This window comes from Saccostrea echinata, unplaced genomic scaffold (genome assembly GCF_033153115.1).
Source record: "Saccostrea echinata isolate AGI-Se365-2 ecotype Australia unplaced genomic scaffold, CSIRO_AGI_Sech_v1 ptg000003l, whole genome shotgun sequence".
Classification (NCBI taxonomy): domain Eukaryota; kingdom Metazoa; phylum Mollusca; class Bivalvia; order Ostreida; family Ostreidae; genus Saccostrea; species Saccostrea echinata.
In genome coordinates, this window is record NW_026889752.1 from 4,557,913 (window position 1) to 4,585,226 (window position 27,314).

Sequence of the window (27,314 nt, forward strand, 5' to 3'; positions counted from 1 at the left end):
TCGTCTGGTGAGATGCTGAAAATGAAATATTTATAAAATTACATATGGAACAAGAGGCCCAAGGGCTTTAACGGTCACCTGAGTATGATACAACAATTTAAAGGATGCATAGAGTATAAAATGAACTGAAAGGTGAAGCTTTGTTGCACAAAAGCAAGAAAAATAGGGTGATCATGATCAACAAAATAATTGGTCTTAATATTTATTAACAGTTCATAAATTAGGTTCTAATCTGTTCCCCATTTATCACTATCACTATAAAGTATATTAACAAATTATCAATGCTTCTGTACTATTTTAATCCTTTGTTGAAATCTCTTACATTGGCATCTCTTGGTCTTTGATGAATATTTAATAAGACAAGTTTTTGTCTCATTTTTTATTTATCTACTACTTACAAGTCTATCTGATCATTAAAACTATGAAAGTACTTTTTGTATTATACAAGAAAAGTTTTTGCATAATTCTCTTATTCTATTTACCTTTCAAGTACATTATTTACAGTGACAAATTATCAAAATTAATGGGAAAGGGGAATAACTCCTCTCAGTAGAATACAAACTAATAGAGCCCTGGCCAGGACCAGAACACTTGACCAAATGGTCCAGATGTTCAAAAATCTGGTAAAAATTCCCTTCCTTATAAAAACTCTGTTTGCCTCAGATATGCCCAGGTGCGGAGAAGATTTTTAAATAAATAATGCATTTTTACTACAGATTCACTATATTATCAATAGAGCCCCCAACCCCAACCCCCCCACCCCCCAAAACACCAGAGGTTCTGACCCTGGAACCATATGTTTGCTCATCATAACTAATCACTTTGTTTATCTACTTAACACTTAGGAGCAAACAGGATTATTTAATTAATGCATTTTCACTAAATTATCAAGAGCCCCGCCCTCACACCAGCACATCTGACCCAGGGGTCATGAAATTCACTACTCTGGAAGAAGCACTCTTGCTCATCATAACTATACACTTAGCTTCTTTGCTTTTTTAACCAGAAGAAGAAAAGAATATTTTCGAAGAAATTTTGCTTTTTCACTTTATAATCAATAGCAGCCCCCCCCCCCCCCTCTTCATCAGAACCCTTAAACCTGGGGTCATAAAATTCACAATTTTGGAAGAGGCAACCTTGTGTATCATAACAATGTACTTTAGTCTGTTTAAGCAATACCCAGGGGCAGAGAAGAAGATTTTCAAAGAAATAATTCACCTTCACTATAGGATCTATATAGCCCTGCCCTAGCATCAGAACTCCTGTCCCCGTGGCCATGAATTTCACAATTTTGGAAGAGGCATCCTTGCTTATCATAACAATGTACTTAGTTTGTTTAATTAATACCCAGGTGCAGAGAAAAAGATTTTTAAAGAATTAAAACGTTTTCACTTTATAATCAATAGAGCCCCGCCCTAACACCAGAACCCCTGATCCAGGGGCCACGAATTTCACAATTTTGAAAGAGGCATCCTTGATTATCATAACTATGTATTTTATGTGTTTCAATAATACCCAGGAGTAGAGAAGAAGATTTTCAAAGAATTAATGCATTTTCACTATATAATCAATAGAGCCCCACCCTAACACCAGAACCCCTGACCCAGGGGCAATGAAATTCACAATTTTGGAAGAGGCACTCTTGCTCATCCTAACTATGTACATAGTTAGTTTGTTTAATACCCAGGAGCAGAGAAGAAGATTTTCAATGAATTAATGCATTTTCACTGTGTAATCAAAAGAGACCCGTCCTAACACCGGAACCCCTGCCCCTGTGGCCATGAATTTCACAATTTTGGAAGAGTCACTCTTACTCATCATAACTATATACTTAGTTAGTTTATTTAATACCCAGGAGCAGAGAAGAAGATTTCCAAAGAACTAATGCATTTTCACTATATAATCAATAGAGCCCCGCCCTAACACCAGAACCCCTGCCCCTGGGGCCATGAATTTCACAATTTTGGAAGAGTCGCTCTTACTCATCATAACTATATACTTAGTTAGTTTATTTAATACCCAGGAGCAGAGAAGAAGATTTTCAAAGAAATAATGCACTTTCACTATATGATCTATATAGCCCCGCCCTAGCACCAGAACCCCTGACCCTGGGGCCATGAATTTCACAATTTTGGTAGAGGACTCAATGCTTATTACAATGATGCCAACAGTTTGACTGCTTGATGTCCAGGAGTAAAGAAGAAGATTTTTAAAGATTGCATTAATTTTGGTGGTTTTAGCCCCACCCCTCAGGCCCCAGGGGGGCAGGGACCATGAAATTCACAATTTTTGTTCCCCTTTAGCCATAGATGCTATATGCCAAATTTAGTTGAAATTGGTTGAGCGGTTTCAGAGAAGAAGCTAAAAATGTTCAAATGTTAACGCACATCGCACGACGCACGTCGCACGACGCACGCCGACGGACAAAAACGGATAGCAATAGGTCACCTGAGTGACTCAGGTGACCTAATAAAAATTTAAATCCTGTGAAATCACCAATTTTCGGGGATGATGCTTGGGTGGGTTGTTTTATATTTTAGTTGTTTTCGTGGTATAAAATTCACAACTTTATATTCGTCACGAAATATTAAAAAAAAATTCTTTAAAAACCTTTGTCTCAAGAACCACAGGACCAGAAAAGCTGAAACTAGGTGGAAGTATCCTGGGGCAGTGTAGATTCAGTTGTGTTCAAAACATGACCCCCTGGGGGTTGGGAAGGGCCACAACGGGGAATCGAATTTTTACATAAGAATATATATGAACAAGATGTGTTTGTGAAACACTGATGCCCCCGTATGGCAGCTTATGGCGAAGGTTAAAGTTTCTTCAAATGCAAGTCAAAATCCAGGCCAAAAGATAAAAAATGTTGATACCCAAAGAAAGGTCTTGTCTCGAGGAATACACCTGTGAAATTTGAAAGACCTAAATACAACTGTTATGGCGAAGTTTAAAGTTTTTTAAATAAAAGTCAGACGTCAAGGTCAAGATCAAAGTGCTTGGTATCCAAAGAAAGATCTTGACACAAGGATTACATATGTGAAGTATGAAAGCCCTAGCACCAACCATTCAAAAGTTATGGCCAAGGTTAAAGTTTTTCATGAGTAGGTCAAACTCCTAGGTCAAGGTCAAAGGGCCAAAGTGGTTGGTATCCAAAGGAAGGTCTTGTCACAAGGAATACACATGTGAAGTTTGAAACCCTAAGCACCAACTGTTCAAAAGTTATGGCCAAGGTTAAAGTTTTTCAAAAGTAGGTCAAACTCCAAGGTCAAGGTCAAAGTTGTTGGTATCCAAAGGAAGGCCTTGTCACAAAGAATACACATGTGAAGTTTGAAACCCCAAGCACCAACTGTTCAGAAGTTATGGCCAAGGTTAAAGTCTCATAAAATTTTGCAAAAGTGGGTCAAACTCCAAGGTCAAGGTCAAAAGGTCAAATATGATGGTACTCAAAGAAAGGTCTTGTCACAAGGAATACACATGTGAAATATGAAAGTCATAGCTCCAACCAATCAAAAGTTATGGGCAAGGTTAAAGTTGAAAACTGACAGACAGACAAACAGACAAACGGACAAACAGACAAACAGATAAAGACAAACAGACAGACAGGACAAAAACAATATACCCCCGGGATCTTTCGATTCGGGGGCATAAAAAATCTCTGACTACACAACACTTCTTCCATCACGAAATCAAATCCCCACGAACCAATATTTATCTGTAAAAGCAATAAAACATGACCCAACAAAAACATTTCATTTCGCAAAATTTTCGCAAGAATCTAGTTAGTATAAACAATTTTTAATTTACGATGATGACTTCAGCTTTTCCTCCATTAACTTTCCTTATCTATGTAGTAACATTCTTTAATCCCCTGATAAGGTGTGTACGTCTTCCATCTTACTCGATACTTAAGAGCATGCTCTGAGAACGATCAATTTTTAAGCCGCGGCAGGCTACCGACAGATACGTTGAATCTACAAGGATTGCAAAAACCTCATTTAAAGTCAGCATTTCATACATTTTAATGTCGTCATAATGACCTTGTTAGCAATATATCCTATCAATGGGTCTTAATTTGGCTGACATGTTTCATACCAATTGTAAGGCCATTGTTTTTACTACAAGGATTGCAAAAACCTCATTTAAAGTTAGCATTTCATACATTTTAATGTTCATACCGATTGTAAGGCCTTTATTTTTTTATACTTAATTGGACTACGGAATGTTCCGTCTACCTGATCAATACATGGAGCTCAGCAGACCGGTCAACTGGGGATGCTTACTCCTCCTGGGCACCTGATCCCATCTCTAAAATGTTCGGGGATCCGTATTTTATACCCTGTTCAAAGGTCTGTACTTTCTGTAGATTTGTTTGAGATTGGTCACTGTTCGTTAGCTTCACCTTGTCATTAATGAGTTCCTTACATGGAACAAGCATCTTAAAAAATAGAAAAAAAAAGAACCATAAAAAATACAGAAAATTCAATGTCTATTGTTTCAGTGTCCAAACAACAAAATTCATCTACCCCTTGCTTTATTAGATTTTAAAGAAAAAAGTCATAAATATGCACGAAACATTCTTCAATGATTTTATGTGAACTCGCATATTAAGTATTTTAAATATATGATAAATAGAATACTACATACTGAAATCCATATCATATGTCATATCAGCCCTCGGGCCCCGTATCAAGGATATGGGACCACTCAGGCTGATATGACATATGATATGGATTTTAGTATGTAATATTCTCTATGAACTGTACATGAGTCAGCAGTTTTATCTACTAAGCAACGTAAACAAGAACCAGTGAGCTACGCTCGTAAAGCTCACTGGTTCTTGTTTACGTTGCTTTGTGGATAAAACTGCCAACTCCTTTGGTACAGGTAATGTATATACACCTGTATATATATATATATTAAAAAAAAAAAAAAAAAAAAAAAAAAAAAAAAAAAAAACATTTGTCCATGGATAAAAATTCAAAGTAAAGTAATGAACTTTTCTTCGATTAACTTTAAGACATCCAGTGTTTCAAGAGAGAGAAGAAGAGTAAGAAGAAGATTTCAGTAATCCTTTTAGATCAAATCAGAAAATGTTAAAAAAAAAAAAAAGTTAACATATATTCTCTATAGGCGACAGCCCTTTTAACTGCAATGGTTTTCAAAATCAAGTTGAGTTACAAATCATCTGTTAAAAAATGACCACCGATGCTTTGTGCTTGATATGCATCACTTTCAGGCAAAATGTTTCATTTATACTGATAAAAAAGTAATTGCATGTACAGTAAAATATTTGACAGATTGGATGAGAATTATACCCTTAAACACACCGAAAAAAAAATCCTCTTCTTTTTCATGTGTGTGTGTGTGTTTTTGTTTTTGTTTTGTTTTTTTTTTTTTTTTTTGTCGTTGGAAAGAGGGTGATTATCATTCTCTGATCTCAATAGCACAACCGAAAAATCAATTTATTGATACTTTATATGACTTCACATTAAAATTTGAGTTTTTTTTTTTTTTTTTTTTTTTTTTTTTTTTAACAAAAAATATATCACAAATTGATGTTTTTTAAATCTTTCATGAATTGGATAAATCTACATTATGTTCTGAATCTCACTCTTTCACACTACATTAAAAAATCATATTATTTGATATAAAACTATACTTTTTCCAACTATATTTGACTAGGAATTTTATTACAAAATTTATTATATTTATAATATTAATCTCATTTTCTCAAAATCAACATAAACATTACTATAATTATTTTGAAGTATTTATTTAAATTCAATTCATATGATGCTTGCAACAGTTCAATACCGATAGATAATTTTAAAACAATAGTATTTTCATTGCATTTTTAATTCATGTATAACATTTGATTACAGGATACCTTAGTGTGAGGGAAAAACATTAAACTGCGAACATTGCATGGTGTTATTAAAGAGTGAAACAAGGAGACAGGAAAAAGGTCGACAATGACATATGCGAATAATTGCAGCAGAAGTTTCTCATTTCTGCTGCTAACAATTCTATCATCTGCACAACAAATTCTGACACAAGTTCAGCAAGGAGCATTCAGAACAAAAAGGCAGCTTCCAGAGAGTGAAGATGACCTTCAAATAAAAGCACCAGTACAACTTACGTCAACTAAAACTCCAAGTCCTCCATCAATTTCCTTACCAATTACATGTACATCAACAGTGAAGATGCATGCTTACTGTTTTATTTGTAAGAGACTATGACCTAAGTTAGTTGTGCATTCAGAATGCCGACTGTCTTTTATCACAATATCTTGAATGCAGAAGGTAGCAGCAGTCCAAATCTTTTAAAAGGTGGAAACCTAACTCCTGGATCCCTTCAATAACTGAAGACAACAGATCATATATTCCCAAATAAACCTTTTTGTGATGGATATAAAAACTACCGGCTTGATTTTGACAACAGGAATTGCATATTTTAAACTGGCCTAACATTTAAAGGATTCATATGAGACAATGTATCAAAAACACCTTGACAATTTTCTTATGTGTGAATATTATATTGGTTGACGTAATAGGCTACTCCACATGTTGGCCATTATACTCTTTACAATTTTTGATGTATTACATACTGTGTGAGTGTCATGTCAGATGTGGTAATAGGCCGTTTTACATGTAGACCATTAACTGGTATTTACCTCTACAATTTTTATGTATAAACTCCTTTGTGAGTGTTAAGTTGGGTGTGGTAATAGACTGCTCTATATGAAGAATATTTTTGATTATTATGCATTACCTTCTGTTTGAGTATTAAGTCAGGTGTTTTAATAGGACTCTCCATGTATAGAATATTTCTTTTTAACTCTAATATAATGATCATGCAAAATTAAATATCATGTTTGATTGTTATGTCACTGTCAGGGGCAGTTATATGCTACTCTATGATAATATTTCTGTTAACATATAATATATTTCATTGATTGTAATAGATAAAAAAATTAAATTGAACATTTGCAGATTTGACTAATTTTCTTTATTTTTTTTTCTATCAAAAATCACAATAAATATATCCATTCCTAAATTAAAAAAGAAAAGGACATTCAGGAAAGAGAACGGGGGAGTATATGTGTGATATATATGAGAAAGAGAGTATTCCATCATTCTGAAATAAGATCCATTCAAAAGTTTTCATTGTGTATCACTAGCTAGAACCCCCCTCCCCCCCCCCCCCCCCCGAAGTAATCTGTGCTGAAAGTGACTGGTTAATGACCGTTGCAGCCATGCACTGATCATGATTTAGAAAATACTTCTCACCATACTGTTGTATTGGATGTTGGCTAACATATAGCAGAAGATGACTAAGAATCAAAGGGTATATATATTTCTAAACCAAGCAAGACTGTCTATTAGAGGAAGATAATGTTTTAGATACATTGTAGGAAGATTAATGTTATTAATGAATTGTTATGCATATGCAGATTACATTTGCACACTTAGAAGCAAAAACATTGCATATGATAAACAATTTTATTATCAATCATTATCATTCATGAAGCAATAGTAACTTCTTTTTGAATTCCAACTTCATTGGCTAATAAAGGATATGGGTGAACAAGGCGCGCAGAATGCCTATAGCTTCAGATATATGAAAAATCATAATCATTTTGTGAATATAGTATTTAGAGTAAAGTTCTCATTATCGATATTAATGAAATTATGATTAAAAAAATTTTTCTGAGGAAAATTCTATCGGCAAAAATTATTCTGTTATTAAAAAGATAATGTGGTATTCGTGGGATTCGAACCCTAGCAATAAAAATCCTGAGTATCTTTTCCTTTAAGACTAACACGCTAACGACTACGCTACACAGCTCTTGAAGAATTGTGGCATTTAAATAATGTTTGTGATATGACCCTTTACAAAATGGACTTCAAGTATTTCTCGGAAAGATGTGAATGTTGTGTCATAAAAGTGTATTTTTAAGGTATAGTGGGTCTTTGCTCCATGTTTTTGTTGACCAAAAATGTATAATTTTTGGCAAACTTTGAGGATAAACTTTGAAAAATATGGAGGAAAGACCCACTCATATCGAAAAGTCGTGTTTTAGTATGAGAAAATGATCCTTTTTGCCCCATCTAGAGTGTGTATGCAATTTCATAGGCGAGTAATTTAAGTCTTAGTCAGATTATTGCAAATTGTGGAGATTTTACATAAAGTATACTTTAATTTTAGATAAAATATCAGAGAAAATTTTGTTATAATTGAGATTTAATTTTTCATCTTCATGTTTGTTGCACTATAGGCATTGTGATCGCCTTGTTCGCCCATCTTCTTTATAAAGAAACATAACAAAAGGATGAATTGCTAAGAACAATATAACAAAAAGTTGTTGAAGGAGAAGCTTAGACCTTAACCTTTATTATTAATATTTATATTGAATTAATAAAATACCAATTTGCACATTATGATTGGATACAATAACTACAATATATTGGGAAATAAATGCAAGTAATTTTTACCCTCCTATATTTACCGATTGTGGTAGGGTGCTAGCTTTGTGATCGGGAGGTACCAAGTCTGATTCTTGTTCCTGACGCCGCGTCAAAAGTAAGTAAACATAGACAGTGACTGCTCCTTCACCAAGCACCCAGTATTAGAAATGAAAGTCACGGGTCAATCGGATGAGACCTTAAAATTTGAGCCCCTGTGACAAAGAACCCTTACAACTCAATATAATGGCCCTGAGTGCCGAGTAAAGGTCTTAATTTGAAGCCCTTCACCGGTACATGTATATGGTGATGAAATATTGTGATAACGAACAGTATTGATGTCTCATATGAGTGAAAAATGCTCGAAAGGGACAGAATACATCAATTAATCCTATATATTTTATTAGGAAGTAACACACTCTTTATCACGTATTAATATGTATTGTGTCATGACGTCATATTTTGTATATAAAAAATAAATTCATTAAAATCATTTAGTGAATCACAAAAATAACTTTAAGTTATCAACAAAAGACTCCATTCCTGGAAATCAAAATTTATGATAAATTTTCCTTATTTTTTCAAGTAGGGCTCATTTTGGTGGATACTTTTCTCTGACAGAATACCATATCTTTTTATAAATAATGTTAACGTCGTGGAATTACAGTATATAAAACGTCAACGCCATTACGTTATGGATTTTCATTGAAAAACAATACCAGATTTAAACACCTGTAAAACGAAAACGGGAAAAGATATCGTCAAAAAATTGTTTTATAATCTACAATTTCTTGCGTATAATCTGAGAAAGTTTCATTTATATTCGAGACAGGGCTCGTGATCTTTTACGGGTTTTTCAATTTTCTCAATTTTAAAGGCTTTTGAATATAAAATAGCCTTTATATATATTGAAGGTATATTTACTTTGTTATTTATTTTTTTTTTTTATTTTCTTCATCTAAAGAGTTTAAAGAAAGTTTAGTGAGGCTTGTCGAGTAAATATACACCATTTCAATGAGTGTGAGATAAAAACCCCAGTTTTGTAAAAGGAAATTTATTTTAGAAGACTGTCCTTCATTGAAGGTTTAATCTTAGAAAAGGTTTGGTAAATGTAACTTCAGAAAAGTTTAATGTCACATATCATTGTAGCAAAGTGTGAGCTGAGAAAAAAAAAATCACCCTTGTGAAATTATAGTTCCTTATCTCATATCTTTGTTTCTCATATCTTTGTTTAGTATTGCACGAAACAAATGTTTAAACTACATACAACCTGGGACCAGCTTATCATTAACTTTTTTTAAAAAAAAGCCCTGCACTTTGAAATTTTCACTTTAAATGAGACATATATTCTTATGGTATAAAAAACTGAATGCTTAGGGTTTAGCAGTCCTAAATATACGTGAGGTTGAGTAAATCTGACCATTTGCAAATTATTAATTTTTATGTTTAAATACGATAGGACTGTCTCAGAAAAACGCGAATCATTTCGTAAACTAAATGACCGATATATTTCATTTTAAGCACAATGATCGCAAATTTTAACATAAAACTATATTGTGATTTTATAATTTAATGTAAATCAGTTGAATCTGATTCGTCTAGAAACATTTGGTAAAAATCAATATAACATTTCGAATGATGAAGCCATGCCCTTTAGCGTGGCAACAGTCAACATTGCTTGGCGACGGGTGATGTTCTCAAAAATATTGAATTCGCAGAATTTATGTTCCAGAGGATTACTGTTATATCCATTTGTATAAAATATTCTGTATGAAATAATGAATATTGCATGAAGTTGAGTTTAACTTTGGACATTTTCACTCCAGGAAAATCATTGTCAATCGAAAAGCAGCAGTTGTGTCTTAACTTTTGATCAAGCCAAACTATATTTTGATAAATTTAATTTCCTTTTCCAGAATTAATTTAAGATTTTGAATTTTTCACAGAATTATCAATATTTTAGCCAAAAGAAATAAAAAAAAGAAATACTCAGGAAGGAATATTAACAAGGTATTGGCTGAGAAAAACCATTTTTCGTTTGAATAATAGACTTCCACAAAGTTATATGAAACATAAAATCTTTTATTTTTAAGAAATAATACTGCAAACGAACCCTGTAACACTAGTAATATATTTGATTTTACGTAAGCCCTATATATTTTGTATATACATGTATAGTGATAACGTAAAATCAAATAATTATAATAATACATGTGCCGGACAATGTGGATTTATAAAGGATAAAAAAAAAACATTCACACACAATCGCAACATAGTTCATAAGCAAATTCTTTTTCGATAGTAAATATCCTTTTAATCTGTCTTATCAAAATGTTCGTTCATCTCGACGTATTTAACGAAGTTGGTTATAACTACTCAAAAATATATTTTCCAAATGAATCTGAACAAAATGCTTAACTCACAAAATATCGTCAGATCTGTGCATTGTTACATGCACGGACCATATATAGGAATACCCATCATTTACTTTTTTTTTTGTCCCTTGCTATGATTTAATTTTTTTTTGAATATTCCTTTATCTAACCAAAATGAAAACATATTGCATAACATAATAAGTGTGATAGAAAAATGTATATTTTTTCAATAATATATAACATCCTGTACTTACTTGATCATGGTGAAGAATCATTTTAAAATGCTCAAAGTAAAAATAGTCGCGATGTTTTTCCTCGGTGACTAAATTGACATACTTGTCCTGAGCTTCGTATCCAAAGGAATTGAGAGATTTATCCGGGTTGAGAAGTAGGCAAGTCGGTGTTTTTAAGGATGCCAAAGTAGTTGATCCAGCAAACCATGTTTGTGGATTTTGAATATTATTTGGAGAATCCCGAAAAGAGAAAGCGTATCCGCTTTATATTGTTCCGAAATCCATCGCAGCAACAATAAGCCAGTCACTCATAATTTTCATTGCCATAATGCGTTTTCACTAGTTCATAGATTCAACGAATTGTTATCTATGGTTACCTACTTTCGTTTTAGATGGTGTTTCCATATTTTGTTTAAGAAATTCACATGACCTAACGCATAAATCTCCCTTTTAAAATATATAGTAAGATAGATATGCTGAGTTTGTTCTATAAATTGAATTATTATATAGTTAAAAAGGATTATTTTAACAACCACTTCCCTTTTGTAGCATTGTTTTGTTTATTGCATGAATTTATAAAATAAACATTAAAATACTGATTTAAATCAGCTTAACGTTGATATTATATATCTTGTAGTGGCAGGTGTGCAAAAATAACCTTAATGTTTAACACAAATAAGGTAACGATCTGTCTTATAAATACCTGAAATAATCAAATAATTAATATCAAATACAAAATCATATTGTATTATTAATGTTGCTTTATTCGCAAGGCCTACAATGAAACACCTACACAAGATGGGAAGCATTGCTTGGAGTGAATTGAATACGTATGTGTTTTAACTGGTATTTAAAATTTACCTGACCTGGTTTATAGCGATCAATAATTCATCTTTTATTAAATGTTCTAAGTTCAATAAAACCCAGAAAGAAATTTAATCAGGATTACTCATATAATCAGAGAGAGAGAGAGAGAGAGAGAGAGACTGCCCGTCTGAGCAGAATGTATGCGTTCTTGTTTCAATGGTTCAATTAAGCATTGAATAATTGTTTTTCAATGCTTTTCTCCTCTCACTACTGGGAAAATTTGTGGATATAAATAATTATTTTTGAATGATGTAGTCTCAGAATTGTAACAGTGTGCGTAAACAAAATAATTCATTTTGTTTGCGCACACCGTTATGAGACTTCATCTTTCAAAGATAACGATTCAATGCTTATATTTAATTTTTTTTAACTCATTGTCTTGTCTGCAAATGTAATTTATATTTCAAAATCCCTGTATTAATCTTTATGGGAGTATAGAGTTAGCGAAAGATCAATTCAAACAGGTATTACCGTAGGGTAATAATCTTCAATCTCAGCGTGAAGTTTTTGGAGGGCCTTCAAAGTTTCTGACGTCAAAATAAAAATCCTAACGTAACCTTTGATTTCCCCATTCGTGTTATGGTGTACTGAATGCCGACTTTTTCCACACATTTTATAAGCAAAATACACATGGAATGTAAATATTCTTAATGTTTTTGTATATTAAAAACATTCGGTATAAAATAATAAATATTGCACAAAGTTAAGGATTTAACATCGAAAAATTTTCTCCCGTCGAAAACCAATGTTAACCTTGACTGCCTCTTGATTGAAAAAGGATTTTTTAGGGGTGGGGGTGGGGTGGGGGTGAACAATTTCAATGTTACCCTACACGACATGCAATATTTATATAATATTGTCAATAAATTTACAATCACACCATCTTATTCCTGGTTTAAAATAATTAAACCTTGTTAAATAAAAAAAAATATTTATGAATATTAACAAACGATACTGTACAGCAGGAAATTAACTCACGAACTTAATATTCGCAGAAATAAATTTAGCGAATTCAAGATACAGTGAATAATTCTTCAAAAATTGATAAGATAAATAAAAACCGATATCTGTGATTAAATTCGTTAACTCTATTTGTGTTTCCTTGCAAACACAGAATGTAGTAATTAATAAAGCGGAGATGTAGATTGTCTTCCTAATTATGTGGGTGTACGGATCAATCACTAACACGTAGTTGTTGTTTTTTTTTTTTTTTTTTTTTTTTTTTTTTTTTTTTTTTTTTTATATATATATATATATAGCTAAATTGATAAATAAACATCTATAACTAACATCAGAGACATATAAAAACCAGAGATTCGCAACTCTACGAAGTCTCGCGTAATCTCGCGGGGCCTATTGTTTAGATATTTTCAATTCTCTGACCGAGCGAGATTTAAGACGGAGGCTATCGACGATGTAAACAAAAACTTTTAATTCATGTTTTGGCTTAAAATGAAGATTAACAGATCTCATTATTGTTTCTATTACTAAAAAAATATATTTCATCTTTTGAGTACCCAACTCGTGTTTGCTTTACGCTTTAAATTGTCTCGAAACTAGTATTAGCGTTAGGCATTTTCTTCCCGTGATAATTAGTCTAACAAATGCAATTAAGTCGCCAGTGTATTTTTACAAACACACTAGTTCATCGGGAAATGGTATTTTCCTTTGAGGTCAGCATTAGAACCGATATTTAAGGTATGTGTGGATAATTTTTGATAATTATGAGACATTAATAGCTGCACACAAAATACACTGTAAACCAATATGAAATTATTTGCATTTCGAATTCAACATGGCTAAGCCCGATTTTCTTTCTTGGGATTGCGATATAGATCTTGAAGCATTACTTGGGGAATACACAGAAGATGACAACCCAGAATTACACCAGAAAAAGCCAAGAAAAGACGTTCCGTCAGAAGGTTTTCAATGCCCTGTTTGCAGTCGGGTTCTTGAAAACCATTGCTGGTTTCCGTGGGCATGTCACTAAACAGTATGATAAACCACACCTTAAAGGTAACAAGTCATAAATATTATATTAAAATAATGTATATAATTTGTTTAAATATATCTTTTATATATAAATATTAACTGCAGAGACATTTATACCACTCTGATCAGAGATCTTAATTAGCAAAATGTATACAGAATCTGTAAACGGTGAAATAACAAATGAATGATTATTATTTTTTTAATTCTGTTTCAGCTCATCAGCACAAGTTGAAGAAAAGTGCCTCCATGGACAGTCCCATTATAAGGAGCAACCCCTTAGATGCTCACACCATTGAAGACATTTTTCAGCCAGAATTCCACATGACCCTCGAGAACATGGCCAAGGATCCTATGCACCAGTTATTTGGGGACAGTGAAGTTACCAAACTGTGTCGTGTAGTTATGTGCCTATCAGGAGTTCATAAGTTTTTTCTGGACATTTTTACTGACATTTTTTCTGTGGGAAAAACTCTGTGCAGCACCTTAGACAGAGAGTACATGTTCCAGAAATTCCACCAGACCAGAGTGAGTGATGATTTCATTAGGGGCTACATGCTCTTATTTGCTACTTTAACTTTTACTGGCCAAGCTACATGTATATGTGACTTTTTGAACATTCTAATGATGGAGCTCATTGGGAACCTCATCAGTGAACAAGTAAAGAGGGGACTGAAAAATGCAGTGGCGGAACAAGAAAGGATTTCAGACAGTGATCAGTGCATTTTATTTTACATTTGTGGTTTCAATGTTCGTTCCCTGAGGAAACGTTACCTAAAAGTTAAAAGCGTGTGTCCCCAGAAGCAACAGTGCTAGGACAAACTTGTGATCAAGTCACCGAACTCAACCTTTGTGAGCCAGTTTACCACATGGACAGCAAAGAATAATCGTGGTGGCCTCCTAAACCCATGTGACGAGTTCTTCCTTCTTATTCGAGAATTTGAGACCCTTATCAGACAACAAGTAGACTTGAAGAACTTATCTGCCAACTCACTGTTATGTGACAAGTTAAAGGAGGGTGTACTTGAATCGTTCATGGTGAAACATTATTGTGAGAAACTCTTTGGTGAAATGGAAGAACACATCAAGGACATGATGCTGGAGGACATTCTCAGCCTTTTTCATACAATTCGAGGATATTCAATTACCCGGTTTCAACGTCAGTAGATTGCTAAGAACACAGTGCCAAAGAAAAAAGTCATCTGGACTCCGCCGTATCTTGAATGACATAAACTCTTAAGTTTTTAACTGTCTGCTTTATCTTGTAAATAATGTACATTCTCATGGAAGCATTATTTTTTTTTACTTTCAAGTTTTAAACAGAAGATCAGTTATCACTTCAGTTAAAATATTGAAATTTCCAAAACAAAAACAAAAAAAAAAAATTAACATTTATTTTTGACAGAAAATAAAAAATAATGCTTTACCATTGTAAATGTGAATATATGAACCAGAAAAAGAAGAAGAATAAACAATGCCCAAGTTTATTTTCAAAGGGAACATTCAAGACATGTTTTTAGTCTAGTGCTATTCTTCACTTGTTCTACTGACATGCTTTACAAATATCTTGTTGAATGTTTATACAGGAGTCTTAGTGCTTTTCTTGTTCTATTTACAGTACATATCATTACTGATTGAATGTTGCAATATAGAATAAAACTGTTGAATGCTGATATTGGTAATAAATTTTCAAAACAGTATACTTTCTTCTCATTACAACAGTCAGCTATGAATACAGTCAAGGAAAATGTTTCATCTCATTACAAAAATCAGTTATGAAACCATACAGTCAAGGAAACTGTCAATAATGGAAAAGACAAATTTGATGTTAACAGAACTATAAATAATTGTGGCAAGGCCAAACAAGTCAAACAAACTGGAGAATATTTGTGGATTTAAAAAGTATGTAAAGAATCAGCCACACAAAATTAGAATATATTATTTTCTATCAAGGATGCGATAGTGGAATGGGGAAAAACAGGTAAATAAGACATGTACAATATCAAGATTGGTTAAATTGTGGCTTGTTTGAAGTAGGATTGACATTTGCATTAAACTCAAAAGCATTACTTGACACAACAGTTTGATTTTATAAAGAGAGTGTTACACTTAATTTTTACAGTAAGATTGGAGAGCATTAAATTGGGCTCAAATAAATTGGGCTGAAATTTGTCCACTACATGTGCATTTTCTTCACAATCACTTTTTTTCTCTTTGATAAGGGTTGATTGTTAATGACAGGAACGTTTTCATCATTCAAACGAGTAATGTTCCCTCTTTTGGGAGCCAGCGCTTGAGTTCTGGTGGCTAATAGCTGTGTCATGGTATTTCGAACATCATACACTGTAGGATTTTGATTACATCCTCCTCTATGTCTAAGATGACCAAAATACTGCCCCAAAGGGTCTTGGTTGAAGCTATGTGTTAGCACAAAGTCAGCACCCTCTTCCAGCATAAATTCTATGCACTTGGTAATGGATTTGACAGATATTTCGAGTCCTGTTTTTGTGTGGTGACTTACTTGCATGACTGCCTTTTGTGCTGCTGTAAGGTTCCTGTCTCTGGTCTCCACATTCCTCTCCCACTCCTTAATATAGCCCAGGAAGTCATTCCTAAGCCAACTGATCCTTGGGTCATCCACACCTCTGTATGGGTTAATGTCCGGATTTCTTTTGTTCCTCCCCTCCATTAAATGTCGGACATTTAGACAGTCAAAGAACTTGTTAAAGATTCTGATGAATTTCACAGTTTCTGACACTTCCTGTCCATAATATTCTTTTAGGGCATTGGAAACTGTTCCACAGAGTACCTGCGCAGCTAAACTGACTTTCATGCAGGAGTAAGCTGTAAGGTCCACGTGTGCTCGTGTTAGCTTAGGACAGGGCGTATACAGGCTTTGTTCACACTGCTCCTCAAACAGTCTAACAACATGCATCCATGAGATGTCTTTCCCATCCTTCCATAACTGTCTCGTCTTCTTGTGGGAGAATGAGTTGCTGAAGCAGTTCCTTGTTGTTTTCAGCAAGTGAGGAACATCAGAAATGAAATATATGGCCCTTGTGTTGCTATGGGGGTTAAGAGTAGAATAAACTGTCTCATTATATCCATCAAGCCTCTGGAGACTGAAAAATTTTCTATTGGCTTACGCTCCATCACAGGTGAAAAAAAGCACCTTTAGTCCTACATTTACTTCTACTATTGAAACAGCTTTCCATATAATTGGGTACAGGTAATCTGCTGTGATGCTATTAGTTGCAAAGCCAGCCAATGGAAATTTCAAGGAAGTGGCAATGCCTCTGACCATGATGACGAGCATACATTTGGCCAGCTCAGATGAGGAATTCGTTGTTGTCTTCTCCAGTTCAAGTAACTGGTTACCCACAGCATCTAGATTGCAATATCCAATAACTTCTCCGGTGTGCTTGTCATATACTAGATCCTCCTTGATTTTAATTTCGTCAAATAATATACCGGTGTAGCACTTGAAAGATTGATCTTCCATCATTCCCAGCTTTTTGGCTTCTTCACATATCACTTTCACAACATCGGGCTGAAATCCCAGAGCACTTTTGGTATAATGTGAATATGCAAACAGAGCTCTAGCACTTGGTAACTTTATAAAGCCTGTGTCCCTCATGGAGTTGTATGCTTCAGCACTTTTACTTCGAATGTATAAGCACCATCTGATGATCATGGGGTGCAAACGCATTCCATTTTTACCAGCATTGGCATATTTGTGTTGTTGGTCCCAAAAAAGTCTCTGGAAACAATTCTCGTCATGAAATGTTCTTTCTACATCCTCTCTACAGGAAGCCATTAAGTCTTTCATTTCGCTGCCTTCAAAAGTTTCAAGTTTGATGCCTTTGTTCTTTATTTCTTTGTCACACACTTTCTTCAGTCTGTCCACTTCGCTTGACAATGACTTTATTTCTTCCCTTTGCTGCTTGATTTTGGTGATCAAAGTTTCCCTGCTCATCACCTTGTGTGCCATTCTGCTGTGAACCAAGTTCTTCTCCTGGGTATTAGCACGTCTTTCTTCCTCTCTTAATCTTCTCTGCCTTAGAATTCGTCGAATTTCTTGACATGGCTTGCATTTGTTTCCTTCTACCATCAAAGTGCAGTTTACTGATCGAATGCATGAGCTATAGGATACATCTCCCTTGGTGGCACAAAAATCCCCCTCTTTGTATGCAATGATATCTTCAGTGATTCCACTGCTGACACCACAGTCGACTGGTGTAATGCTTTGAAAGTCTTCATCTGGATTCCCGAAACACACAGAGAAAGTACTTAGTCTTCTCATCAGGTCCTTAACCAATGCTGCTGATGTAAACTCAGTAGGCATTCCATTCCAGCAAGGGTGGGTCAGTGGAACTTCCTTTCTGTGTACAAACAAAACTGCATGAAACTCTGCATCAATAACAACTGAAAGTTTCACACCTGATTTACCTGGTGAACTGTGGTACATTTCCATGATCTTTACAGTGTCAGTTCCCAAGTTTACAACATAGTTTGTGTTAAGGAAATCACATGCTTGCAGGTCCTGGCAGAGGATTTGGAAAGGTGACAGTACAGTTTCTACTTCTATGGTCTGTTCAGATAGTGGAACATAAATATCCTCAGACACGTCAGAGTCCATACTTTCATCACTCGTCTGCAAATTCGATCTCGTAATGGTATACCAGTCTTCAATTTCATCACACCTTTCCATTTCTTCCAGTTCACTTGGAGCACTATACCGATGTTCCATAGGGGGGCCATTTATCACCTGGCAAACATCATCTTTAATCAGTTCCTGTTTCTTCTTTCCACCATATTTCCTTTTCTGACACACAGAAGCTCTTTTTTTTTCTTTGGCATTCTAAAATAAAGAAAAAAGTTTTTTCACATAATACTTAAAACAAGTATTATAAAATAGTTATGCACCCACTTCAGTCAGAGTTTGACACAAACATTAGTCTTTTAGTCTCAGACTAATACATTTTCATTTGGACTAATACAATCTGTAGCTAATTAGTCTGAATGGACCAATAAAAGTTTACGGAAAACAAAATGATGTTAGATTCTAAAGAGCTTTTACTGGAAAACCCTGCATATGTTTTAGCTTTCTAACTTCTCGGCAAGTAGTCTAGTACCCAAGGCCTTCAGATGCTACTTGATGGGTAGTTAGCTAATTCAGAGTCAATTCAGCACTTAATTTTACAACTTTTTGATATTAAGTTGAACGTTTTTTCGATCATACTTTACTATCTGATTCTGTGGAATATAACACTGCACGTAAATGCTTTGTTTAATTTCAAAAAAGTATAAAAAGTACATTGTCATGTTTATTTTTTATATATTAATCATTTCAAAACATTGATGTTTCCCTTTTTGACAGACTCTTAAAATTGAGCGCGGACTAGTACAAGTGTCAGAAAGAAGCACTAGTCCGGCCGGACTAAAGCCTAAAAATGTTAGTGTCTAACCCTGTTTAGTGTTCTCCAGTTTTCAAGAATTGTTTTATATTAATACAATTAATTTAAAATTGATTTCAACATACAAAGATATATTTACAATGTATTTTTTTTTTTAAATTTCATTTTATTTTTGGGGTCTATTTATGTTGTTCAGGACCAGTTCTTCTTCTCAGTTCTTAAGGGATATTGATAACACTTGCTTGATCAGAAATGCTCTAACAGAAATAACAAGTGCAGTTAACCCTTTTGAACTTATCAATTAATCATTAACTGGATGCATGTCCACCAATTACTCCAAAGGAGTGAATGGAATTACACTTTCTGCTGTGTGAGTCTGCATTTTAGTATAATATATTTGCAGATTTGTGTCCTTAAGTACTGTTAAAAATAAAGTTGGTACTTTTTAAAGTGTTAATGCTTAATTCACATTTAACTAGGTATACCAACTGGCAATTTCTTGATTGTAAGTTTCAAATCTACATGATCCAAAAATTTACCATGTTTACTAAAACTAGTAAAAAAAATAGTAAAATGAAGAGCAAGTATACAAATAATACAACAATGATTGAAAATACCAGATGCACATCTTTATAATGTACAATCTTTAAACAAATCCATGTCCGGACAAAATCATGTCTACCGACAGACGTACATGCAGATTCCAACATACACCCATACACAGGCATAACAAAGCATTCGATTTGTTATGATTTTGAAATATTTATTGATAACACTGCCAGTTTTATATTAAAATTATATGTATATATTAAAATTATCATGTCAAGGATACATGTGAGCACTTGCATCCATTCACAACAAAAAATACATATAAATCATGCCTATAGTGTTATCTTAATTGATAAACATATTTGAAACATAAATCACAAGTTAAGAAATAATTAAGCATAATACAATGACATGATATGGCTACAGTATGAAATGCCAGAGGTATATTGTGATTGAAGTGAAATACCTCATGAAAACCTGCATTGACTTCAAATAAATGAATAATTCTAATCTATAGATATTTATACTTATGGTCAAAGATAACTTATAGATAAAATTTTAATATCATGCTTATGAAGAATGCTAAAAAAAAAAATAATAAATAAGTAATGGAAATTTTAGGTAAAGAAATTGGGAATTCCTTGTTTATGTAGAGACTGTTGACTTGATTTGGTCAGTGTATTTTTTTTTCTTGAGCAAAAAATCTGTGAAGGAATAGCCAAATACATTACTATAAACATTAATTTTGATAACTATATAACTTGCAGTTAAAATAAATGCATATCTTGGAAGTTTTAAGACATATCAATTGAGCCCAGGGGGCATTCCTTTTTAAAAATAACATGTTCATGGGTATATTGTGATTGAAGTGAAATTCCTGTTATCAACCACATTCACATCCAATAAATGTTTGATTCTATTAAAGTAGATACAAATACACTTATTTTTTTTGAAAATTTACCAAATTGTCAAACAAATCATGGAAATTTAGGTAAAGATATTTGGGAATTCTTTTGTTTGTACAGACTGAGCACCCAATAAGACCAATGTATATATTTCTTTTTCTAAGGCCCAAATCTTTGAAAAAGTAGCCAAATACATTGCTACATACATTAATTTAAATGCATTTATAACTTGCATTCGGAAAAAATGCATATTTTGGAAGTTTTATGACTTATAAAATTAGGGCATTCTTATCTAAAAATAAACCATATCAATCCGATTATCCATGTTTTTATCCGAATTCCCTGAAATACCACATTCAAATACTACAAATAATACAATTCTGAATCATATTATCACCTTTGAGATTTACATATGTGCATGGGTCAATGAACAGCCAAAGAAAACACGGTCGAAGCAATGTTTACATAAGACATAAGCCCCGAGGCAGGGACGCGTGGTCAACTAATCCATCGTTTGCATGTCTTTGTCATCCAAAGTACCTCTATTTAAGGCCATTATCATCACAGGTGTATATAAGAACAATATACTTACTTGATTCTTCTGCATGAACAGCAGGTAGTACTTAAATAGCGATATCTTATCTCCTCGATCAATAAAATTCAAGATGGCGCCTGGGCAGGATTCTTACTCTCGCGTTATCTCGGGGAACTCGAGAGTTCAGTGATATTCTGAAGCGTTTATAAGAAGTTGCGAATCTCTGGTTTTTATATGTCTCTGCTAACATTTTATTCTGCCACCCAGTAGAGATGCGATGTAATTATCTATAAAAGATGTATTGTTAGATTTCACCATGTGTTTCATTCAGTCTTATTATCTTTAATCAAGTCACTTACATAGTAAAGACAACACCGTTACACATTAGTGGACGGAGTTAAAAATCACAAAATAAATTATCGACTCTTTTAAAACACTAAATACGATGGCAAAATATACAAGGGTGACACGGTCCTTCGTCTCTCCTATGTGTTTATAATGATGCAAATCCTGTATTTTGTACAGTCAAAAAAGGTGCATATCCGATGAATTTCTTGTATGCATATTTTCAGAAAATCTTGATATCCGAATTTCAAACACTTTTAATTATTTGTTTCTTTTTTTTTTTAAATGAGATTTGATAAAGAAATGATTTTTTTTTCTTTGAGATTGTGTTTGCATTGTTCAATAAATTTGTATTGTTTCAACGGACTTTTGTGATTGATTACTATTCGTTATCTTCATATTTCATGAGAAACAGACTTTAAGTGGAATTAAATATGTGGACGTTGACTGCAAAAAGATACACAAACATCAAGTGAAATTCAATGTCTTTGACTTACACAGCGAAGTTAGACAGTAATTTGTGATAGACGCAGACAGTAAAATCAAAACATCGTACACAAATGTCAAGTAAAATCCAACGTTATAGACAGGGCAGAACCATGCACAATCGTCAAGTGAAATCTTGAATGATAGACATTTATAGACATAGATGGGGGAAACATACATTATCTTCAAGTAAAATTCAATGTGAAAGACAGAGATAGTGAAATTCTATAAAAACATTCATGTATGTTCACTATGCATTCTTGTACAGATTATAGAAAGAAAAGATGGTTATACCTGATCAAGTTTTCAAACAGACTGGATGAGAACCAGGACGATGGATACGAAGTTGAAAAGACTTTTATGTTCAATAAAGCTATAATCATTTTTTTTTTTCAAAACCACCTGGTTTTCTTGAAGAATACCATTGAATCTGCTCTTTGCTTTATATGTACAACTGTTTTATTTTCGAGCGTTTTCAGTACTCATTTTTCAAACATGTATTTCTTTTCAAAGATGAAAATATTTAAACAGTAAAATGTTTTCTTTATTTGTTAGTATGGGAATTAATATTGCAGCTGGTGCAGAAAGAAATACGTAATCCGCGTAAACAAAAAATGACATTTTATTGTTTATAATTGTGTATTACTCCTGCACCCAACTAGGTAACGACATCCTGGACTTCAACCAACCACCACAACACAACAACAAAACCAAACAACGAGTACTCTTTCAGTTTGACTGTAATCTACAAATAACTTTTCTTTTAAATTATCTAATTCTATTTCATTGAACTTTTTCAAAACTGCCCTTAATGTTAATTCTAATAGATATTTTTCCATCTCAACTAACCCTTACAAAATCCCACCGCTGCCACCATGTGTAACGAGTTCTTTTTGGATTTTGCAGAGTTGAGAAGGAAAACAATATCAATCAGCCCCGGGTTATCCTAACAACCATTTACAGCGTGGACATTAGATATGATCTTTGGTCCTCCATATAACACTCGTCGACTGACCCTCAGCATTTAACGACTGTCAAATGGCCCTCAGCACATCCACTTATGTACATAATAGTCTCACAGCACTTAACGCACTGCAATAGATTTCCTTATACAAAAACATAACCTAAATAACAACTGAAAACCGGAAATTTATAACAAACAACAATATACATTATTCGAACACTCTTACCGGCTAGAACTGCATACACAAGCTGCAATGGTCCTCCTAACAAGTTATATGGCTACCCGTTAAATTCTGTGCTATATCCAGTGTTTGAAATAACCTACTAAGTAGGATCATGTAGGTTAAATATCGTATTATTGAAATGTACATCTTTGTACATTTTATTGATGGAAGAGCCACTGTTCAAGAAGCTGAGAAAAGTGCTTCTCTTCACAAATTAAATTATAAATTAAAGGAAGAGAAGCTATAGTACATTTAAGAGACCGCGTTCTCATTAGAAATTGTGGCCTAATCTGACATCCCAGTATTTCAAGTCAAGAAAGAGTATGGGAATGAGAAAACTAAAACCTTACATAGAAATATGCTAATGCCCATATTATACATCCCCAAATTTTCTGAACAGAGCAGACATTGTTTTAAGGTACCAAAACACAATTTGGGAAAAAAAAAAAAAAAAACAGGAAAACTCTAACCTAGAGAAACCATCAAAGGTAGATAATGGTACTAGTGTATCTAGATCTGTTCATTCTAGTTCTTTGTCTGACGCAGGTGAGTTAAGGCTAGGTTTAGGCATTTCTATCCAAAGAAACTAATTAAAATGCCTAAGGACTATATCTATCATACAGAGAAGTTTAAACTCATTGTCTAATACATACTTGGTGCCCATGACTTAAGATAGCCAGTACACATAATGCGTCATATTTTGACGTCATTGTTCTTTACTACACAAGATTATAATGGACATCAACAAAAATGCTTCGATGCAAAAGTATGCTCTATTTTAAGCAAAATATTTCGAAGATTGCTGGTATTGCTGCACAAATATCAACAGCTCAGTTGTTTAATTTCTATCTGTAAAATTTCAAGTTGAATCAGGGTAAAAATGCACAGTCCGGTATAAGTTTCCTCGAATTTCGATCAAATGAGAAAATGCATAGGATTTGTGCAGCAGTTTTATTAATCTACAGAATATTCTTCCTAGCATTTAGCAATTCTTATGTTAAAAATTTAAATAGGGTAATCCCTTGCACCGAAGCTGTTTTGTTGATGTGTTTTATTAACTCCAGTAGATAAGAATAGTGACGTTATAATATGACGTCATAAAGTGTACTGGCTATCGTGGGTTCTAAGTATGCATGAAGAAAAAAATAAATCAAAACTTTCTCTGAATAATAATATACCTCTTATGCGTTTTTATCGGCGCATTTGCATAGAAACGCCTATACCTAGCCTTAACTCACATGAGGAGTCAGAAAATTCAGATTATGGGTCATCTGACGTTGGTAACATTTATATTATACCATAGAGACGGGTAAATTTTAAATCAGGTATTGGTAAGTCTACACCATTTAGTTTCATTCATTCTGAAAATAGGAGCAATTCAGGTACTTACAATACTAGTTCAACATTTGATGTGAGTAGTATTTACAATCCTTCTCGCATACATGGTATAGGTTTTGATTGTGCATGTTGAAAAATCTGGCATTTCTATCAATTCTTGTGTTTTAATAAATAAATGTTTTAATTAATAAGCAACTTTGTAGTATAATTTAATCTTGAGATATTCTCAATATTTCGAAGTAAATTATAAGTTTTATCTTATTTTATTTTGATTTTTGAGTTTGAAAAACTACTGTAACCAAAAGTAAATGAATGTAGTCTTTCTCCTTTAAAATGTTTATTTACCAGATTTGTTCATAACTTAAATATGCATGCAGTAGATTGACTTTAAAAAATTCTACAAGTCAATTAAATGCAACCAAGAAGAAATATTTTACTTTCCTTCATATTAATAAAATTTGTAATTTTATTGCCTTTTAACCCCCCCCCTCCTTATTTTTCCAAGTAAAACAACGTTTTGTGTTAAATAAGATAAAGAATGGAGAAAAATTCTTAGATAATGTAAGAAGTATTTATTTTTGAGAAATATATACAATGCAAAAATCATTTTTTGATATTATGTAAACCTACTGCGACTTACGAATTATCTTAGATATATTTTTAAAATCATATTTCTGTGTTTTGATATGCCCCCTTTTCACTACGATAAAGGCTTCCCCTTCTTTCATTTTTTTTGAATAAGGAATGGATATTGTATAATATGTGAGAAAAGCAAATTTTTCACAATTTAATTTTTTTTTTTAAATTGGCAATTCCATTATTTATAAGGTAGTTTTAGCATATAATTATGTGTAAAACCACAGGAAATGGTCCATATATTGAAATTGCCCCCATTACACTACAATCAAGGCAAGGTAACAAAATTTCAATCTAATGTTTCTAAGCATGGTTCATACAAATATATATCTAAAGATAAAAGAAATATATTGGCCGGTCATTTTTCGTAATTTCCAACTAGATTGGGCCTCATTAAATCAATTTTAGTTACCAGCAGGAAAGTACTGTAAATCTTCTCTTTACTAGTACTATTATTTAGTCAAGCAGAGACTAACTGACAATACAGTGTTTTACTGACAATGCTAATCAAAGTTGTACTATCTTTATACACATAAATACTTAAAAAAAGACAATAAATGACATTTTCAACTATTGAAAATATGTACTTATGTAGTGCTAATTAACTTTCATGTACACATGTTAATGGCTGTTCTCTACCAAATTTAAAAGTTGTTTAATTTAAATTTATATATGACAATTCTTATCTACAAATTTAAATTGAACAAATTCTAGATTTTTTATGACAGAACCTTTGCAGATAGACTTACATGTATGCAAGTACTGACATTCTTTTAAAAAGGGTATTATTAGTACAATGATATGGTAAGAGATATAACTTTCACTGTGATAACTGACTCATTCCCTCAAAAAAAAAAAAAAAAAAAAAAAAAAAAAAAAGATGTATTAACTTTATGAAACAATTATCCAAAGGAAGATCTTGGCACAAGGAATAGACATGTAAAATATGAAAGCCCTAGCACCAACTGTTAAAAAGTTATGGGCAAGGTTAAAGTTTTCCGAAAGTAAGTCAAACTCCAAGCCCAAAGGATCAAAGTTATTGGTATCCAAAGAAAAGTCTTGTCACAAGGACTACATATATGAAGTAAGAAAGCCTTTGCACCAACTGTTCAAAAGTTATGGCCAAGGTTAAAGTTCGGTAAAATTTTGCAAAACTGGGTCAAACGCCAATGTCAAAGGGTCAAATATGATGGTACCCAAAGAAAGGTCTTGTCGCAAGGAATACACATGTGAAAAAAGAAAGCCATAGCTCCAACCAATCTAAAGTTATAGGCAGTGTTAAAGTTTTTGCGGACAAACAGTTAGCAGACAGACAGACGGAAGGACAGCTCAGCACTACCTAATATGCAATGCTCTTAGAATACTTGTTTTAAAATAAACATATACATGTGCATATGCAGGTGTCTAAAACTATTTAGAATTTGATTGAAAGTGAAAAAGAAAACTTTCATTGCGGGAACCGATTTTCCAAAAACATCATTGAGAAATGAATTCTTGCTTATTGTCTAAAAACTGTTAGACTGGTCAAGAGATGCCATCAAGCGTAATTGCTCATGATTTTCTCTATATCATGTTAACAATCTTTTTCTAGTAGTCACAGGTTGTTCAAAATATTAACTAACAATAATTATAAAAGCTATGATAATGATATTCATGCTTAACATACACTATTTGTTTTTAGGGAGATTTGTTTTGTTTAAAGATTAGCTTGTACTTAGTTATAGGAGATATTATTCTCGATGATTACTTGACCAACAGGTACAAGAAATTGCAGCAAATGTTGGTCAAAAACTCTTTAACAAAGACTCGCATGAAATATGTCAGTAGCCAGCAACATCCAATGGGTTATTGGTCTTATTTATCCCCAGATACGCGACACACGTAAGTTGTTGACAGTCTACTTAAGATGTCAACTCGGTAACCACTCCCAGGATCTTGAAGCAGTTTCAAACTTTCAGTCGAAATTTCAGTCGATCAATCATAAATA

General features: G+C 33.2%; 1 protein-coding gene across 1 annotated transcript; it reads left to right on the forward strand.

Annotated features, from left to right (window-relative positions):
• Positions 1-14,192: 14,192 nt before the first annotated feature.
• Positions 14,193-15,114, forward strand: LOC133178777 (uncharacterized). The gene has a single exon (XM_061313478.1). It carries the CDS (start codon positions 14,254-14,256, stop codon positions 14,743-14,745), a length of 492 nt encoding a protein of 163 aa, XP_061169462.1. The 5' UTR covers positions 14,193-14,253; the 3' UTR covers positions 14,746-15,114.
• The last annotated feature ends 12,200 nt before the right edge of the window (positions 15,115-27,314 follow it).

Bases quoted from the DNA above. Each gene is read 5' to 3' on its own strand.
- LOC133178777 (XM_061313478.1), top strand. From the start codon at position 14,254: ATGACCCTCGAGAACATGGCCAAGGATCCTATGCACCAGTTATTTGGG.